At 39.2% G+C, this 20,559-nt stretch overlaps 1 protein-coding gene across 2 annotated transcripts in view; it reads left to right on the forward strand.

The window, feature by feature from the left end:
* The window catches only part of RTN3 (reticulon 3), a 66,239-nt gene that overhangs the window by 21,643 nt on the left and 24,037 nt on the right, over positions 1-20,559 (forward strand). Inside the window, exon 3 of one of the 2 annotated variants that reach the window (XM_032879301.1) lies at positions 3,952-6,297. The exons of the other annotated variant lie outside the window; for it this stretch is intronic. Coding sequence (XP_032735192.1) covers positions 3,952-6,297 — 2,346 coding nt within the window. The remainder of the gene's footprint in view (positions 1-3,951; positions 6,298-20,559) is intronic. 2 annotated transcript variants of the gene reach the window in all.

The following is a 20,559-nucleotide window of genomic DNA, read 5'->3' on the forward strand; positions in this document are numbered from 1 at the left end:
ATTTTCTGCTGTTTTGCAGTCTTGGACAACACCAATGACTGTTAGGTGCCATACTCACTAATTGGAGGAGTCTTTGCTTATGGGAGCTGTTCTAGAAAAGGCTTAGTAGATTCTGGTCTCGTTCTATTTAATGTTTTCATGCCTTTATAAACTCTTTACTTCCAGCCCAGTTTTTTCCATTGTCTGGGTACAAGTCAGCTCTGTCCAAGTTTGTTAGGGCTTCAACTAGCCAAAGAAACTTCTTTTCATTTGCTGAAATTCTAAACATGATAATTAAAGTTGAAGCACAGATGCGGATGCTAACTTATTTTGTTACACGTGGGAAAGCTTGATTGACAATGGTGAGGGCTGACACCTGTGTCTCACAGTCTAAGAGGAATTAGTGCAGCATTGAGCTCTTTTTGCCCCCAGGCTAGTCCCCCCTCAAAAGCACTATCCACTCCATATATTGTCACAGAATTATTATTAGGAATATGACTGAAGTTTTTTTTGTGTGCATAATAGTGACATCATATTAAAGAGTTAAAGAATGTTATAAGTTTTATTTATTGCAGAACTTGCTGGTATTCTGAGAATAAGATTTCTAACCTAATCTTCTAGCTTTACCTCAGATTATTATATACCTAACTTAAAACTTCTGGACTATTAAGAGTTCAAGGGAAAAAAAAAAGAGTTCAAGGAATAAAGGAGAGAAACAAGGCTTGGAAAACTGACAAGTTTGTGTCCTGACAAAGCATGTTAGAAGGGTTCTACCATGCTTTTCCCCCCTGGTAATAAGCACATTCTTCTGTTAGCATTCAGGGTAGGTTGCTTCCTTTTTCCTTTCTTCCAGTCCACCATCACTGCCACCACCACATCATCATCATCATCATCATTGTACTCACTGATTCTGCTCCTTATCTGTCTCCTGCTCTGGGTGCAGGTGCTCTTACAGCACCACAAACACAAGGGATCTTTTGTTTTGTTCACTGCTTTTAATCTAGTTTCTAAGGCAGTGTCTGGCACATGATAGGCACTAATATTTGTAGAATTATTACTAATTCATTTTGTCCACTTCTGTCTAGAAGATGATTGGTCTGAATCATCTGATACCTTAGTCTCTATAAAACATATAAGCCTTGCGTTCCCTCTAAGGTGGGAGTCAGTGTTGATCGTGTCAGAGTTCCATTCATGTTTGAAGGGAGGGGCTCCCAAACAGTTTTAATCTTTAATCCAGATTTAATCTTTAATCCTTAATCCAGACTTAATCCCTTGAACGTTTCCTGGTAGAAACAGTAACCAGTAAGTTCAGTAATAATACATAGCTCAGATCATGGAATATTTCATATTTAAATGTAGCCTATAAATGAACTACTAAAAATGTAGCTTTTTAAATTTCAGGTTTTTTGTTTTTTTTTTTTAAGATTTTATTTTATTTATTTGACAGGCAGAGATCACAGGCAGGCAGAGAGAGAGGAGGAAGCAGGCTCCCGGCTGAGCAAGGAGCCTGATGCGGGGCTCAATCCCATAACCCACTGAGCCACCCAGGCACCCTAATATTTCAGGGTTTTAATCTGTAATTTAATCTATAATGCTGAGCTTCATTTATATTGTCTCCTTAATCTGGTTTTACTGAGTCCTAAATAATGATACTATATCATACTATATATTGATAGATGCAAACCATCTTTACTACCATTAGGAGTAAATGTGAATTACAGCTTGCTTCAGTTATTTTCTGTCCCACTAGTATAGTTTGTACCACCAAACTATTTTTCCTCAATTTTCAAAGACCTTTTCCCCCAATACCCAGACAATAGTTAAACTATTCTTTTTTTTTTTTTTAAGATTTTATTTATTTATTTGACAGAGATCACAAGTAAGCAGAGAGGCAGGCAGAGAAAGAGGAGGAAGCAGCTCCCTGCTGAGCAGAGAGCCCGATGCGGGGCTCGATTCCAGGACCCCGGGATCATGACCTGAGCCGAAGGCAGAGGCTTTAACCCACTGAGCCACCCAGGCGCCCCAATAGTTAAACTATTCTAAAGGTCAGATCCTATTACATGAAATTTCAGTGATATGTTGAAATAGAGGAACTTTATCTGGCATTTGGAAACATTTTTTATAATAGTTAATTCTATTTTTTGGAGTAAGATATTTCATTTTTATTTCTTTTCAGCCTTATAAAATGATTTTTAATAAAGTCACAATTTTGCTTCTGTTATTCAGCTTCTCACATGAAAATGAGCATAAGCTGAATAAAAGTCATCCCATATGTTTTTCTCTTTCACAAATTCATAATCACTCATTCACACTCAGCGTTGTGCTGTCCTGAGCCTGTTCAGGTCTCATTTGACCAGACGGAATCTTTGATGCACTCATTTGGAACTATGTATTTAAGACCTACTTGTTCTGACTCCAGAGATAACAACAATGTGCAAGAAAAACAGCACTTACTACCCTTGGGACAGTCTTGATCTTTTCTTCAGTAAAAACTTGCTAGAGGGCGCCTGGGTGGCTCAGTGGGTTAAGCCGCTGCCTTCGGCTCAGGTCATGATCTCAGGGTCCTGGGATCGAGTCCCGCATCGGGCTCTCTGCTCAGCAGGGAGCCTGCTTCCCTCTCTCTCTGCCTGCCTCTCTGTCTACTTGTGATCTCTCTCTGTCAAATAAATAAATAAAATCTTTAAAAAAAAAAAAAAACTTGCTAGATTGGAAAGTTGGAAAACAACGCGATAAATCATTGGCTGCTGTAGTATTAATAACTGATAAGATTTAATTAATCTATTACTTTAAGAGGGATATTTCCTGTTTTAAAAGTATCTCTGGTGTTAACTCTTTTATTTTTAAGATTTTATTTATTTGAGAGAGAGCGTGAGAGGGGGCAGGGTTAGAGGGAGAAGCAGGCTCCGCACTGATCAGGGAGCCCAATATGGGGCTCCATCCCAGAACTTCAGGGTCATGACCTGAGCCGAAGGCAGTCACTTAACCAACTGAGCCACCTAGTGCCCTGGGGTTAACTCTTCTTAAACACAGAATAAACCTTACCAGTTTGCACAGTTTTGTGTTGGTTAAATTGTCAGGTTGGTGCAAGAGATTTTGGAGCAGACCAATCATTTCATACTCTTTAGTTTAAAATGAGGCCGTCTAGGGGTCCCTGCATGGCTCAGTCATTAAGTGTCTGCCTTCCGCTCAGGTCATGATCCCAGGGCCCTGGGATCGAGTCCCACATTGGGCTCCCTGCTTGGTGGAAAATCTGCTTCTCCCTCTCCCACTCCCCCTGCTTGTGTTCCCTCTCTTGCTGTCTCTCTCTCTGTCAAATAAGTAAATAAAATCTTTTAAAAATAAAAATAAATAAATAAAATGAGGCCGTCTATACCTGAGACCAATTTTTCCTGTGGGTAGAGTAGAGTAATTCTAGTCTGATTCTTAGGCTCAGGAGGGGATCCATTGTATCTCCTGAGAATCATAAAGAACAGTGGTCACTTTTTTTTTCCTTCTCAAACTGTCAGACTATAACAGTGGGTTTGTAGAAGCTCTGTGTACTGAAATGTGCAGCTTACAGATGAGAACATACCAGTACTTCATAATATTAAGTTGTTTTGTATTGATTACACTGAATAGCTCTACCAAATAAAGGGGGGGGGGAAACTTCCCCAGATTTCCCAATCTCATTACATTTCTTTATGCTTTACCTTTACAATGGAAAAAGTAGACGGAAAAGTATTTGTCATGAAAATCTTTTGTCATCTGCAATTTGTAGCATGATACAGCTTTTCTGTTTCACTCTTGGCACTTTTTATGCATGTTTTATAGGACAACTGTTGATCGTTGTTTTGTTACATATTTTGTGTGTGTGTGTGTGTACATCCTGTGTGTATGTAACTTGGAAAATGAAAAGCATGCTGCTTGGCCTTACTAGCTAATGTGTGATTGTACCTGGTAAACAAACTTTTTTCTTTCAAATTCTGACCATAGAGGGATTGAGCTCTCTTTGCTCTGATGAGCCACCTTCAGAAATTATGACTTCCTCCCTTTTTTCGTCTTCTGAAATGCATAATACTGACCTTAAGATACCACATGGAGAAAAAAGCAATGTGTTAGGCAGCCAGCCTATTTTAGCCAAAGAAGGAAAAGACTGTTTGGCCCTCCTAGATGCGAAAAAAATGGAAAAGCCTCAAGGGACCAATAAAGGCATAGCATACTCCCCAGTTTCTGTTGCAGAAGGCGTTGAGTATAACCGTCCTTCCATTCCAGCCAGTTTCCCAGATCGACCTGCTTTTCTCTCAAAGGAAGTTGGTCTAATGGAACAGCAAATAAATAAAGATCATGAGTCCAAGAACCCAAATGAGGTAGCAGGTACAGATGATAAAACTGGCTTGGATGTTGATGACAAGTTCACTTTGCCTACAGCCCAGAAACCACTCACCCAGGAGCCTAAGGCACAAGGCATTTGTACATATTCCTTATCCCCATCTGAAGTTTCAGGAGGTGATCTTACTGAAAAGGATTCCCCTGAGTCACCATTTGAAGTAATTATTGACAAAGAAGCATTTGACAAAGAATTTAAAGATGCATATAAGGAGAGCACAAATGAGTTTGGTAGCTGGGCGGTGCACACTGATAAAGAATCGTCTGCAGACATTTTGTTGGAGTCTAATGACAAATTATTTCCACTGAGAAGTAAAGAGGCAGGGCGTTACCCAACTTCTGCATTGCTCACTAGACAGTTTTCGCATACAACTGCAGCGCTGGAAGAAGTGTCTAGATGTGTGAATGATATACATAACTTTACTAATGAAATACTGACTTGGGATTTGGTTCCCCAAGCAAAAGAAGAGAGCAATAAATCTGATTACATCACAAAAACTACAGGACTTGATAGGAGTGAATATAATTCAGAAATCCCAGTTGTAAATCTTAAAACTAAAGCTCACCAGAAATTTCCCATTTGTTCTATTAATGGGAGCACTCCCATCAAATCAGCAAGTGACTGGGCAACGACCTCTCTCCCCCAAGAAAATGCTATCATTGAAAAACCTATACCAGACTGTCTCCATTCCGCAAAGGAAATCAGTATCAAAGGCGTGGGAGGCAATGTGCAGAAAGAAGATAATACGCTTCCGGAGTTACCTAGATCTCCTCTTGAGAAAGGTGTCTCTCTGGGTTCTGGAGTGGCCACTGTGAAAGTGGTCTTACCTGACGGCCACCTAAAAGGTGAAGTGAACTGGCAGAGCTCTATAGCAGAAGCCACAGAGGCTGATAGTTCTGGTGAGTCTGATGACACAGTAATAGAGGACGTCCCGACCAACGTTTCATTGGAAAGTAACAAAATTCAGGCTGAAAAACCCGTTTCCATTGCAAGCACTATTGTAAAAAGAGATGAAAGAGAAATCGAAGAGATTGGCAGTTGCAGCAGGGAAAGTAAAACATGTGAAACCTCTGAAGGGCCAGTCAGTGGCTCTGAGGCAGCACAAGTTCAGCCTGATAGTCTTGAAAGGAGTGCCGCTGGGGAGGGGGCAAGTTCCCAAGTACCTGATCCGAATGGCACGTCAGGAGACGCGGAGCAGCCCGGCAGCGTGAGCGAAGTTGCTCCTGAAAAGCCTGTTGCAACTGAGAAGCCCAAACTTCCTTCAGTTCTGTCTCCAAGTGTTCTTAAGGAGAGCGAATTCTCACTACGTGTGACAAGGTCTGCCTATTTGGAATCCGTACATGAAAAAAGTGTTAAAAATGCAGATGATTCTTCCCCAGAGGACCTGATGGCAGCCTTTACAGAAACCAGAGAGGAAGGAATTGCAGATAAATGTGCAGGAAATGCCTTTCAGGCAACATCAGAGAAGACTTCGGACTTTAAAACAACTCTTGCTTTGGAAGTCTTGCCTGAAACTGAATCAGGTGATTCTGAAATTAAAGGCGTAACAAGCAAACACCCTGAACAAAGCAGAGAGACTAACGGAAGTACGGTTCTGGATGTTTTCCCTGCCCAAGGTACTCCAGCAGCATCTCTTGACTTAGAACAGGAACAGCTCACAATCAAAGCTCTTAAGGAGCTGAGTGAAAGGAAGGTTGAGAAGTCAGCTTCTGTACCGGGTAACGCAGAATCTCCTCCTGAAGAAGTATCCAAGCAGATTTTCACACGTGATCCAGAATCTTCTTGGCTTCAGAGATCGTCTGATGTCCTAGAACACACAGAAGTTAATGCTGGATCTGATCTTGGGATTTCCAAGAAGCCCACAATTAGCAAAGAAACCACTAGGGTAGATACTAGTAAGACTGAAGTGGTAAACAAGCAAGTCCTAGCAAGACTTCTCACAGACTTCTCAGGTAATCATTTACATTAGAAATACTGCATGTGATTAATTCTGCTGTGGTTGATTACTTACTAGAGTGTCATCTGATTTTATGTCACCAAAATTATGGCGAGAATAAAAACAACACTGCATAATGGGGAAAGGTAGAATTTTTCGTGGTTGCCTTGATTTGTCTCTCTTACACAAAAATTTCCCAAAGCAGTAGACCACTTTTTAATACTCTCCTTAAAACATTTTTTACGCTCCAGTCTTTTTTCTCCCCTCAAGGTTCTCCTTTCCTTACAGGTTGGCCCTAGAACAGTTGCTGCGTTAGGAATATCCTTAGACATTTATTTATTTAGAAAGCTTACTTTTAAATCTCCGTAATAGTAGAACTGCTTGTTACCACTTGGGTTTTTGGCTGTGGACCTTGTGAAATCTATTTAGCAATCAAAGATAAAGGAATTCCAGCTGGGAACGACAGCAAATGAAACTTTTAATTAATGTGATCTTATACTACAGAGATTTTACACTCTGAAAGTAGGTAACCAGTAATGTATTGTAGTACTGTTCATGAGTATTGCTTAAGAGAAGTCATGCATTCTTCTACTTTGGACCTTACTGACTACCCTTTAGGCCAAATTTATTGTGTGGTACTGGAAGCCCTTCCTGTTGTCTGTTTATTTGAATGATTACTTTTCTCGAAATCAGCCTTTAGTTAAATTACTGCAAATGCTGTCTGTTCTGGGATCTTGGAAGGTGTAAGCAGAAAAGGATATTTAAAGGCTTCCAAAAGGGACCCGCAACCTCTACGTTGTGCAGTCACTCTTCGGTGCTACGTACGGTGCTACCAAAATCTGTGGTTTTCCAGGCTTCTCTGACAGTAGATCCCTCTTTTCAAGTGAAATCATATACAGAGTTATACTATTTAAAATAAAAATAAGATTTTTTTGTTGGCATAAACTTAAAGTGATTATACCACTTCCTTTTTTTCCCCCCCTTGTAAACATTGTATTTTGCATAGAATGGGGAGGGGGTCCAGCCCTTAGCGACCACTGTTCTATCGTGGTGGCAGCCAGAGCACTGCTCAGCTCCACCTACTGGGGTGTCTGTCAAAAGCTTGTCCTGCATCACTGCCTTGGCTTGGTGTCATGTTCTCAGTCACCCTGTGGCCCTGGTTGAGGTGCATGACCGTGGGGGTCCGCAGAGCCATGGCTGCTAACCTTCAGCTGCAGCACCTTTACTTTTTATTTCCTTACTGAAGACCACAGGCAGATTACTTAGTCTTTCTAAATTTTAATCTTTAAAATAGAGATAATCGTGCTTACCTTATAATAATATTGTGGGGATCAAATGTGGACATGCAAGTGATGCAGTGCTTAGCACATAATACTCATTTAGCACAAAGTACAGGACCTGGCATGTGGTAGGTACTGGGTAATTATTTGTTAATTGTGAGTGAAATGTTCAGTATCAGTGAAAACATTGAGACAGTTTTATAAACTAAAAAATTTGAAGAAGCAGTGAAGGATGGCTGTTACACTCTTGTAATTGAAGATCGCTGAGCGTGGATAGAGGAGTGCTGAATTTTCATTGTTGCTTTACAGCTTCTAGAAGGCTTTGAGCAGTTAAGTATATTACCTTTGGGGGCCTCAGTTTCCTTCTCTATAAAGTGAGGATGTTTCAGGAGATGATCTTCAATATAATTTTAATAATGTGATTCTCTGACTCTGGTATATTCTAGGTTTCTTTATGAGTTGTCATAATTATCATAAGTTGTTCTTTTGAGTGATAAGGCATATGGGAATTAGGCTACAAGAATTTCAGTGTCTAATTTTGGCAAATTCCTGCTTTAGCGTGACCTCAGATAACTCACCTAACTGGTTTGGCATCTTCCTTTGTTAATATGGTAATAATTATTTTGCTCTGCTTTATGATGTTGTAGTAAACAAAGTACTGTGTGAATACTAATTATTAGTAGTTCGTAACCGAGTTAATCTACGGTGAGAGGTGAAAAGGGCTATGGAAGCTTAGGATATTTGTCACTGGCCAAATTCTATCATTGTAGACATTTTTAGATGCTAATTAAACACCAGTATAATTAGACCAAGAAGCTAAAGGGCTTTTCTTTGCAGACTTCAAAATAGAAAACCTTTTTAAGTTGTCTTACTTTATGACTAAATCTTTTAAAATATAACTACTTCAGCAAAATACATCAGTCTAGTTCTGAGTAGTAAATCTGAATAGTCTTCCCTTTAAAGTAAAACCTTTTCTGTAATTATGTTCTGCCTGAAATTATGGGGAAAATAGGCAAAAGAAACAATGAAAACTATTAATGGTATTTTTTTTTTGCTGTTTTATGGGATATTGTGTACAAGTTTGTAATGAAGCATACACTTCATTTCCTTTATGATGCTGATATATATCTATATAGTTCAATAATTATGGTATGATCTATGGTATAACTAATCATTTGGGGAAAATTTAGATCCTTGCTCATATACCTAACTTGGTAAAGACAGGTTTTTGGATTTTAGTATCCAGATTGGCAAGAATACAAGGAAATAGGCAGGTAGATATTTTGGTGATAGGTAGATGTAAGTTTTTACAACTTTTCTGGAAGGGATTGTATGTAACAGAGTCCTAGAACTGATCTAGCAGTTTTGTTTCTAGGAATTTATTCTAAGGAAAAAAAAATTATCTACAAAAACAACTATAAAGATGTGGAAATTTTTGTTTTTTGGGAGGTTTTGGGTTTTATTTATTTATTTATTTAGACTTTATTTATTTGGGGGCACCTGGGTGGTTCAGTCATTAAGCCTTTGCGTTTGGCTTGTGTCATGGTTCCAGGGTCTTGGGATCAAGCCCTGCATCAGGCTCTCTGCGCAGTGGGAGGCCCACTCCTGCTTGTGTTCCCTGTCTCGCTGTCTCTCTCTCTTTCAAAATAAATAAATAAATTTTTTTTTAAAGATTTTATTTATTTAGAGAGAGAGCTCTAGCAGAGGAAGAGGGAGAGAGAGAACTTTTTTTTTTACTTTTTAAAATTTTTTAAATTTTTATTAACATAATGTATTTTTATTAACATAATTTTATTAACATATGTATTATATGTGTATTATACATTACGTATAATGTAATATAATGTATTATTAACATATAATGTATTATGTATAATGTGCTTTTTAATTTTTTTATTAACATATATTGTATAATATTTATTTTTATTAACATATAATGCATTAACATAGTAGCCCCAGGGTACAGGTCTGTGAATTGCCAGGTTTACACACTTCACAGCACTCACCATAGCACATACCCTCCCCAATGTCCATAACCCAACCACCCTCTCCCTACCCCCGGCACCCCTCAGTTTGTTTTGTGAGATTAAGAGTCTCTTATGGTTTGTCTCCCTCCTGATCCCATCTTGTTTCATTTATTCTTTTCCTACCCCCCAAACCCCCTATGTTCCCTCTGAACTTCCTCATATCAGGGAGATCATATGATAGTTGTCTTTCTCTGATTGACTTACTTCGCTAAGCATGATAACCCTCTAGTTCCATCCACATCGTCGCAAATGGCAAGATTTCATTTCTTTTGATGGCTGCATAGTATTCCATTGTGTGTGTATGTATGTATGTATGTATGTATATATATATATATATTATATATATATGCCTGAAATTATGGGGAAAATAGGCAAAAGAAACAATGAAAACTATTAATGGTGGGGGTTTTTTGCTGTTTTATGGGATATTGTGTACAAGTTTGTAATGAAGCATACACTTCATTTCCTTTATGATCCTGCTATATATATATGTATATATGTATATATACATATATATATACATATATGTGTATATATATATATATATATACTTCTTATATATATATACTTCTTCTCTATCCATTCATCTGTTGATGGACATCTAGGTTCTTTCCATCATTTGGCTGTTGTGGACATTGCTGCTATAAACATTCGGGTGCATGTGTCCCTTTGGATCACTACATTTGTATCTTTAGGGTAAATACCCAGTAGTGTGATTGCTGGGTTGTAGGGTAGCTCTATTTTCAACTTTTTGAGGAACCTCCATGCTGTTTTCCAGACCGGTTGCCCCAGGTTGCATTCCCACCAACAGTGTAGGAGGGTTCCCCTTGGGAGAGAGAGAATCTTAAGCAGGCTCCACACCTGGCACGGAGCCAGTCTTGGGGCTAGATCTCATGAGCCTGAGATCACAACCTGAGCCGAAATAGAGTCAGATGCTTGGGATACCTGGGTGGCTCAGTCAGTTAAAAGCCTCCCTTCGGCTCAGGTAATGATCTCAGGTCGTGGGATCAAGCCACACATCGGCTCTGTGCTCAGCAGGGAATCTGCTTCTACCCCTATATTCTCCCCCCGCCTCTTTCTCAAATAAATAAATAAAATCTTTAAAAAAAAAAAAAAAGATGCTTAACCACCTGAACCACTCAGGCACCCTTCAAAGATGTTTTTATAGTGTTCCTTAAAATATTGGCAGGTTTATTGGTCAGTGTCTTATGACCTATCTGTGCAATCAAATATTATGCAGCCATTGGAGTTGTTAAAGGTTTTTTTTTTTTTAAGAAATGGAAAAAATTTAAAAGGTATGAAAAGATAAACACTAATATTTCTATATGTATAATTAACTTCTGTGAATTAACATTAATGGTCATATTTGCTTCAATCAAAGTGTTTACCACCTGACCCACTTAATTCCCTCTTCCCTTCCCCAGAGGTAATCACCATCACGGACCTGATAAATCCTTCTAGCTTGTTTTAAATGTATGTGAATGAAGTATTGTTTAGTGTTTTCAGACCTTTATTAATATCACCATCTCTTTTTTTTTTTTAAAGATTTTATTTATTTATTTAACAGACAGAGATCACAAGTAGGCAGAGAGGCAGGCGGGGGGTGGTCAGGCTCCCTGCTGAGCAGAGAGCCTGATGTGGGGCTCAATCCCAGGACCCTGAGATCATGACCTGAGCCAAAGGCAGAGGCTCAAGCCACTGAGCCACCCAGGCGCCCCTAATATAACCATCTTTGTTATGCAACTTGTTTCATTCAACATTAGGGTATTTTTTTAACTCCTTCATATTGAAATATATAAAATTTGAATGAAGTGAATAATTTATTCATTTTAACAGCTATGTAGTAATCATTTTATCTATGTTATTTCCCTTTTGATTAGGATGTGGGTTATTTCCCATTTTTTACACTTAGACACAGAGCTGAAGTTAACATCTTTGTAATTGTCTGATTTTACACATACACAAATATTGCTCTAGGGTCAGAGTGCCACCGCTTATTAATTTAACTTCTACGTATGTGCATTATTTTTATAGTTATTGTCAATTTGCTGTCAAAGTTAAAGTTCCTGGTATTATGTGAAAATGTTCACAATTTTTTAAAAAAGATTTATTTGTTTATTTGACAGACAGAGATCACAATTAGGCAGAGAGAGAGGTGAGGGAAACAGGGTCCCCGCTGAGCAGGGAGTCCAATGTGAGGCTTGATCCCAGGACCCTGAGATCATGACCCAAGCCGAAGGCAGAGGCTTAACCCACTGAGCCACCCAGGCGCCCCTCACAATTTTTTTTAAGTCCTCTCTACACCCAGTGTGGGTTCAAACTTACAACCCCAGGATCAAGTCACACACTGTACTGAGCCAGCCAGGTGTCACCTGATGTTCATAATTTATTAATAAAAATTGTATTATCGAACACCTAGCAGAACTTTTATTATATGATGAATGATTGCAGTAAGAAGACACATGTTAGAAAAGAAAGTTTTCAGAATAATTATTAAAAGTGAATCTAGGGCGCCTGGGTCGCTAAGTAGGTTAAAGCCTCTGCCTTCAGCTCAGGTCATGATCCCAGGGTCCTGGGATCGAGCTCCGCACCGGGCTCTCTGCTCAGCACGGAGCCTGCTTCCTCCTCTCTGCCTACTTCTCTGCCTACTTGTGATCTCCATCTCTCTAGTAAATAAATAAAAAATCTTTAAAAAAAAAAGTGAATCTAGGGGGCACTTGGGTGGCTCAGTGGGTTAAGCCACTGCCCTCAGCTCAGGTCATGATCTCAGGGTCCTGGGATCGAGCCCCAAATCGGGCTCTCTGCTCAGCAGGGAGCCTGCTTCCCCCCCCTCTCTGCCTGCCTCTCAGCCTGCTTGTGATCTCTCTCTGTCAAATAAATAAATAAAATCTTAAAAAAAAAAAAAAGTGAATCGAGGCGTGCCTGCGTGGCTCAGTCATTAAAGTGTCTGCCTTCTACTCAGGTCATGATCCCAGCATCCTCACATCCAAGCCCTTCATCAAGCTCCCCTCTCAGCAGGAAGCCTACTTTTTTCTCTCCAGCTCCCCCTTGCTTGTGTTCCCTCTCTCATTGTCTCTCTCTGTCAAATAAATGAACAAAATCTTTAAAAGAAAAAAAAAAAAAGTGACTCTAGGTGTGCCTGGGTGGCTCAGTCAGTTAGTTAATTGACTCTTGATTTTAGCTCAGGTCACGATTTCAGGGTCATGAGATTAAACGCCACATGGGGCTCCATGCTGAGCGTGGAGTCTGCTTAAGATCTCTCTCTTCCTCTCTGTCTGCTCCTTTCCCCACTCACACATGCACGCTTTCTCTCTTTTTACTTATTTTTATTTTTTATGTAAGATTTTATTTATTTGACAGCAAGTGAGCACGAGCAGGGGGAGCAGCGTGCAGTGGGAGAGGGAGAAGCAGGCTCTCTGCAAAGCCGGGAGCCCGACCGGGACTCAGTTCCAAGATCCTGGGATTATGACGTGAGCCGAAGGCACATACTTAACCAACTGAGCCATGCAGGTTTCCCCTCTCTCTTTTTAAAAAAGAAAAATGAACCTATATTGGGGTGCCTAGCTGGTTTAGCCAGAAGCAGCACGTGACTTTTTTGATTTTGGAGTCATAAGTTTGAGCCCCATGTTGGGTGTAGAGATTATTGAATAAAACTTTAAAAAATTTTTATTTTAATTTATCTATATATCCATACACACAGTGAAGCTGAAGTAAATTTAAAAAACAGTAACATCACAATGGTTTTTCTTGCAGTATGGTCAAGTAAACTTTGCTGGAACTGACCTTTCTTGCATATAACTATGTGTTCTGGACAAAATTGGAAGAAAAAAAAACCTGAAAGCACTGGAAAATTAACAAAAGCAGGCAGCTTCTGAAAAGGAACTGACCCTTTTAAGAAGAGACCGCATGGAATGTGTTTTCCATTTTAACTGCTTTTAGCCAGATGACAGGCTGAAGTTGGCACCTGGCAAGTTGGTTAAAACTTTCATAGAAAACTTGTAAGAGGACAGAATTTGGGTCAGCCACAGCCATTCAGCCACTGGAAAGGGTTGGAGGAATCCTGGAAAGGAGAGATCTAGAGAGAGAGAACCTAAAATTCTATATACATATTCTATATACACCTCTGTTTAACCCTTGAACTATACACGCGCATGGAAGACTGACTACAAGTAGCTCAGCTAAAGAGAAAAGTGAACTAAGTGATGCCCAAGAGGCAAGAGTTTGCAGTTTGAGTCCAGCCAAATTTGACTGCATGCTGAAAGAAATAAGCACTTTCCAGAAGAACATAACAGAGTCCAATTATGTACAACATAATATTCACAGTGTCCAAGATAAGTGCAAAGCCACACCTTTTAAAAACTAGGAAGATACGACCCAAACTGAAGAAAAAAGACAAGCAACAGAAACCAACTTCATTTGTTAGGACTGGGAAACGGGTTTTAAGGCAGCTATTATGATGAAATAAAGGAAGGTACACTTGCACTGAAGGAAAAGAAAGGAAATCTCAGTTGAGAAATAGTGACAAGAAGGAGCCAAGTGGGAACTGTACAAGTGTAAAGTACAGCAGCTAAAATTAAAATTCACCAAGTGGTCTAATATAAACAAAGTAGAGATCACAAAGGGAAAAGTCAGTGAATTGTTGATAGATGAGCTGAAAATTATCCAACCTGAAGAACAGAAAGAAAAATCCATTACTGAACCTCAGGGACCTTTGGGGCATTATTTATAAGATCTAACTCACAATTGGAAGTTTCAGAAGGAGAGGAAAATTTGAGAGACAGAAAAATATATTTGATGATAAAATACTTCAAAAATTCTCAGGTTTAGGGCACCTGGGTGGCTCAGTCGGTTAAGCCTCTGCCCTCGGCTCAGGTCATGATCTCGGGGTCCTGGGATCAAGTCCCGCATCGGGCTCTCTGCTTAGCGGGGAGCCTGCATCCTCCTCTCTCTCTCTGCCCGCTTCTCTGCCTACTTGTGATCTCTCTCTGTCAAATCAACAAATAAAATCTTAAAAAAAATTCTCAGGTTTATAAAAAACACATTTGCTGTTTAAAGAAGCTTAGTGACACTTATTAGGATAAGGACAAAGGAAAAAACATACCTTGGTACACGTGTCGGGGTCCCCAAGACCACCTTCAGGCTCAGTTATTTGCTGCAAGGACTTACAGGATTCAGAAACTGTTAGGCTTAGAGTTACCAGGTTATTGCAGCAAAAGGACATATTAGAATTGGCAAAGGGAAAGGCACGTGGGATACAGTCCAGGAGAAACCAGGTGCAGGCTTCCAGGTGTCCAATGGATTCACACAGAGATGCCTTTAATTTTCCCATCGGTGATGTGACAGCATGTGCGGCGTTGCCAGTATGGGAAGGTCACTCGGCGTTTGGTGTCCAGAATGCCATGCAGTACCCACATGACTGACCTCGGCTACTCAGACCCCCCAGAGCAAAAACAGATGTTTGCCATAAATCATATTGTTAGGGCAGGCTTACCTGATCACACTGGTACAGCATGGTTCAAGTCCTCAGGCATGCAAAAACACTTAGCAGCCGGAATATCTCAAGGGCTCAGAGTTCATCTCCCAGCTGCCAGCCAGGGGCCAGCCCTAAAGACAGACCTTCCTTTGGCCTGTGCAGGGTTTGAGCATTTCAGGCCTATCGAGTTAACCCTTTCTTACACGGTATTGTTTTTAAATTACTGAAGCCAAAGGTAAGGAGAAAATATTAGAAGTAGCTAGACAACAATGATACATAAAAGGGAGACAGTAATTAGAGTTAGCTTCTTACCAGCAACCACAAATGCCAGAAGACAGGGAAATAACATAAAGTGCCAAACAGGGAAAAAAAATTATTGACCCAGATCTCTCTGTTGGACAAAAATACCCTGCAAGAATGAAGGCAAAAGAAAGACATTATTAGATGAAAGAAAACTAAGTTGTCACTGCACTGTAAGAAACACTAAAGTTCTTCAGATTAAAGCTAATTGATATTACATAGAAACTCAGACCATCAGGAAGGAAGAGCATTAGAAATGCTAAGTATCTGAAACAATATTAAAGATTTATTTTCTCAGGGTGCCTGCTGGCTCAGTCCGTAGAGCATGACTCTTGAGCTTGGGGTTGTGAGTTCGAGCCCCACATTGGGTGTAGAACTTACCTTAAAAGAGGTGGGGACCTGTGTGGCTCAGTGGGTTAAGCTCCTGACTCCTGGTTTTTGGGTCAGGTCATGATCTCAGGGTCCTGAGATTGAGCCCCGCCTATATCGGGCCCCACACTGAGCATGGAGCCTGCTTAATTAAGATTCTCTCCCTTTCACCCTCCCCCACCCTGCTCAGGCACACACACTTTCTCAAAAAAGGGTGCAGGGGAGACCTAAGTCAATTCTGTCAATTATGTTCGTAGACTAAACACTACAATCAATAGAGTGGCAGACTACATAAAACTGCCAGACCCAACATATCCTGACTATAAAAGGTGCATGATAAAGACACTGATAGGTAAAAAATAAACAAATGGAAAAATATATACCAAAAGTATATATAAGTGAATACCATGCAAAAGTTAAGTATAACAACAAAGGGTGTTACCAGGAATTTGAAGTGATGTGTTGTCATGATAAAAGGTCTCAAGAAGTCTTCATAGTCATAAAGGTGTATGTGCCTAATAACAGCATCAGAATACGTGAAGCAAAAATTTACAGAATTAAACAGGCAATTCTAAAATCATAATTGGAGATTTTAATACCTCTGTCAGCAGTTGATCGACCCACCCACACATATGCATACACACACTGAGCACAAAATCAACCACTTTGACCTAGATGGTATTTATAGAGCGTTATCCTACAATGGCAGGATACACACTCTTTTGCAATTAGACAAGAAATATGTTTACCATATGCTAGACCATTAAAAAAAAAAGTAAATTTAAAAGGTTAAAGACATACAAAATATGTCCTGAGACCATAATGAAATTAGATTTTTTTTTTTAAGATTTTATTTACTTACTTGACAGAGATCACAAGTAGGCAGAGAGGCAGGCAGAGAGAGAGAGAGAGGAGGAAGCAGGCTCCCTGTGGAGCAGAGAGCCCAATGCGGGACTCAATCCCAGGACCCTGAGATCATGACCTGAGCCAAAGGCAGAGGCTTAACCCACTGAGCCACCCAGGTGCCCTGAAATTAGGTTTTAAAGCAAAAATAAGATAACTAAGAAAATTCCTAAGCATATGGAAATTTAGCAAGCTACTTCACATAATGTGTAGCTCAAAGAAGAAACTGCAGGAAAGAAATTTTGATGTTTTAAACTGAATGACAGTGAAAATGCAGTATATCAAACTTTAGGAATGTAATGCTAAAAGGGAAATTTATATAGATAGCTTTGAATGCTTACATTAGAAAAGAAAAAATCTACATTCAGTGGTCTAGGGTTTCAACTTAAGAACTTAGAAAAAGGGGCCCTGGCTGGCTCAGTCTGTGGAGCGTGCAGCTCTTGATCTCAGGGCTGTAAGTTGGAGCTCCCTGTTGCGTGTAGAGATTCCTTAAAAATACAGTCTTTCAAAAGAATAAGTCTTTTCAAAAACTAGAAAAAGAAGTACAAAGTAAATCCACAGTAATAGATATTAAAAATAAGCGCAGAAATCAATGGAATAAAGAACAATTAACAAGGCCAAAATTTGATGCCTAGAAAAGATAAGCAAAATTGATTTCTTGATTAATCAAGAAGAGAACCAGAATACCAATATCAAGCATGGAAAAGGGGTTACCACTTTAGATACTATGGATATTAAAAGGATAATAGAATATTATGAACAACTTCATGCCAGTAAATTTATCAACTTTGATGAAATGAACAAACTCCTTGAAAATACAACTTATTGAAACTTAACACAATTTCTATTAAATTAGTTTTCAAAAATCTCTCACACAAAAACTTTCAAGTCCAGAGTTTTACTGACACTCTTTAAGGAAAAAAGAGGAGAGAACACTTTGTAACTCTTAGACAAGAATGTAGTAATACCGAAACTGGACGAAGACATTGCAAAGAAAATTATAGACTAATACCCCTCATGAGCATAAGATGAGAAATCCTTCACAAAATATTAGCAAATCAAATCAGCCATGTATCTAAAGGTTAATGCCCCATGGCTAAGTACAGTTTGTTCCAGGAATACAAGCTTAAGACCCTAGAATCAATCAGTGTAATTTACCACATTAATATAATAGAAAAACTGATTATTTCAGTCACTACAGAGAAGGCATTTGAAAATGCTCAACATCCTTTTTCTGATTAAAAACAAAAAAATTCCGCCACCAACAATAGAAGGTAATCTCCTCAGTTTAATACATGATATTTATTTAAAACTCAGCTGACATCTGGGGCGTCTGGGTGGCTCTTGACTCTCATGGTACAGAGTTTTCTAAGAAGATGGCGCTAGAGCTAAGGGAGACCAGAAAATGAAACTTTCAAACAGTAGCATCAAAAGCATAAGATAGGAATAAATTTAACAAAATAATGTGTAAGTCAGTCCTCTATACTCAAAACTGCAGAGAGAAGCTTCACTGTCTGAAAGGAAAGCTATGCTATGCTCATGGGTTGGAAGCCTCATCATTGTTAAGATGTCAGTCCTACCCAGATTCATCAATGGATTCAGTTGAAAATCCCAGAAGAATTTTTTTCTATAGAAATTGATAGGGTCATTCTAAAATGTCTTTGGAAATACACACAACCTAGAAAATCCAAATCAGTTTTGAAAAAGAACAGTTGAGGACTTGGAATACTCACTTCAAGACTTAAAATTCCAGTAATAAAGACGTTGTGGTACTTGTAAAGGAGTCAACAAATCTAAGAAACAGAGAATTCAGAAGTAACTTACCACAAATTCAGTAACTTGTTTAAATCAGCACTTCAGTTATCTCAGAATTTTCATGGATCAGAAGGCTGGGCACAGGTTAGCTGAAATTAAGTGTGCTCTGAAAATACCAGGTGTGAGCAGGATTGTGATCTAATCGGAGACTTGGGGTTCTGTTCGTGGATTATTGGCAGAGTTCAATGCCTGGAGGCTGTAGGACCAATCCCCCATTTTCTTGCTTGCTGGCTGTGGGCTGGGATCGTACTCCGCCTATAGTCTCATAGGCCTTTCCTTCATGGTAGCTTGCTTCTTCTCCTGATACAGGAGAATTTCTCTCCAGTCCACTACCAAATCTTACATAACAGAAATGCAAGAGTGAATACTGTCCCGTCATATTCACAAGCCCGGCTCACTTTGAAGGCAGGAGGACCTGTACACCAGTCAGCAGGGGTCTTGGGAGCCATCTTAGCATTCTGCCTTCCGCAGTCCCTACTTCACATGATATGCAAAAATAAATTTAAAATGGGTCAGAGACCTGAATATAAAAACTAAAACCACAAAACTTTCAGAAGAAAGCATAGAATATCTTCATGAATTGGGAGCTTAGGCAAAAGTTTTTTACACCATAGAATGCACTAGCCATAAAATAAAAACTCGATAAATTGGATTTTGTCAAAATTAAAATCTCCTAATTAAACGATGCCACTAATAGGCAAAGCATTGACTGGGAGAAAGTATTTACAGAATGTGTCTGATGAAGGACTAGCATCTAGGAAATATTAAAAACTACATTTCAACAATAAAAGGACAAACAACACAAACTGAGCAGAAAAGATTCTGTATCTCACAAAAGAAGAACAAATGACCAGTAATCCAATAAAAATGTGTTCAACAATGGAGTCTTCCCAGAATTAAAATCAAAATAACATATCGCTGTATATCCATCCAAATGACTGAATAAAAGACTGACAACACCTAATGTTGGGGAGGTTGTGGAACAACTTAAATGCTCATGAATTATTGGTAAGAAGGTAAAATACTCCGGAGAAAGGTTGGTCAGTTTCTTAGAGGATTAAACATGCAGCTGCCCTATGACCTTGTAACTCCACTATGGAGAGATGGAAATGTGTTCGTACAACAACTTGTTATGTTCATAGCAGTTTTAATCATCATAGCTCAAAACTGGAAATAGTGAGTTGTCCATCAGCATGGGAGTATATAACCTGCAGCAATATGGATGATTCTCAGAAATTATGCCCAGTGGAAGAAGCAGTACAAGAAATTCATACTGCATGATTCCATTTAGGTGAAATTATAGAAAAAGCAAACTGGGGCAGCTAGGTGGATCAATGGGTTAAAGCATCTGCCTTTGGCTCAGGTCATGATCCCAGGGTCCTGGGATAGAGCCCCACTCTGCTCAGCGGGGAGCCTTCTTCCCCCCTCTCTCTGCCTGCCTCTCTGCCGACTTGTGATCTCTGTCTGTCAAATAAATAAATAAAATCTTCTAAAAAAAAAAAAAACTCTATGTAGGAAAAAGAAAACAATTGCTTCTTGAGATGTTGGCTAGGAAGAAACATTTTGAAAGAAACTTTTTGGGGTGATGATGATAATCTGTATTTTGATGGAGTTACATAGGTATATTCTTGTCTTCAGAGTCAGTGAGTGTATTGTGTATTTCCATGTATACAGATTTTAATGTCAAGAAAAACAGTAAACATTGCACTTCAGTTGAAGCTGGAGTGGATTACCTATTGGTGATTTACTTTAAAATACATTTCTAAAAAATGAAATGGACTAATGGACAAGATACAAGGGATAGTATGTAATTGCGTACAGGTTTCCCCTACTATCCAAAAGTAGGGCATTCCTATGAAACCTTTGATGAGCCAAAACTAAAAGTGAAGATTATCCCCCCCTTTTCCAAGAATCCACATTAAGCCACTTTGCTCTTATGAAAGACTACATTAGTACCAATTTTCGCCTACTGAAAGAGATCCAAAGAGGATTTTTGCTTTTATGAAAAAAGCCATGAGCATGCCAATGTAGGTTTTTTTGTAAAAGCAAAGTGGCTTAATGTGAACCTTGGGGAAGCAAGGGATACCTGTGTCGTAAAACATCAGGAAATA

This window comes from Lontra canadensis, unplaced genomic scaffold, assembly GCF_010015895.1.
Source record: "Lontra canadensis isolate GAN:19392208 unplaced genomic scaffold, GSC_riverotter_1.0 scaffold66, whole genome shotgun sequence".
Lineage (NCBI taxonomy): Eukaryota > Metazoa > Chordata > Mammalia > Carnivora > Mustelidae > Lontra > Lontra canadensis.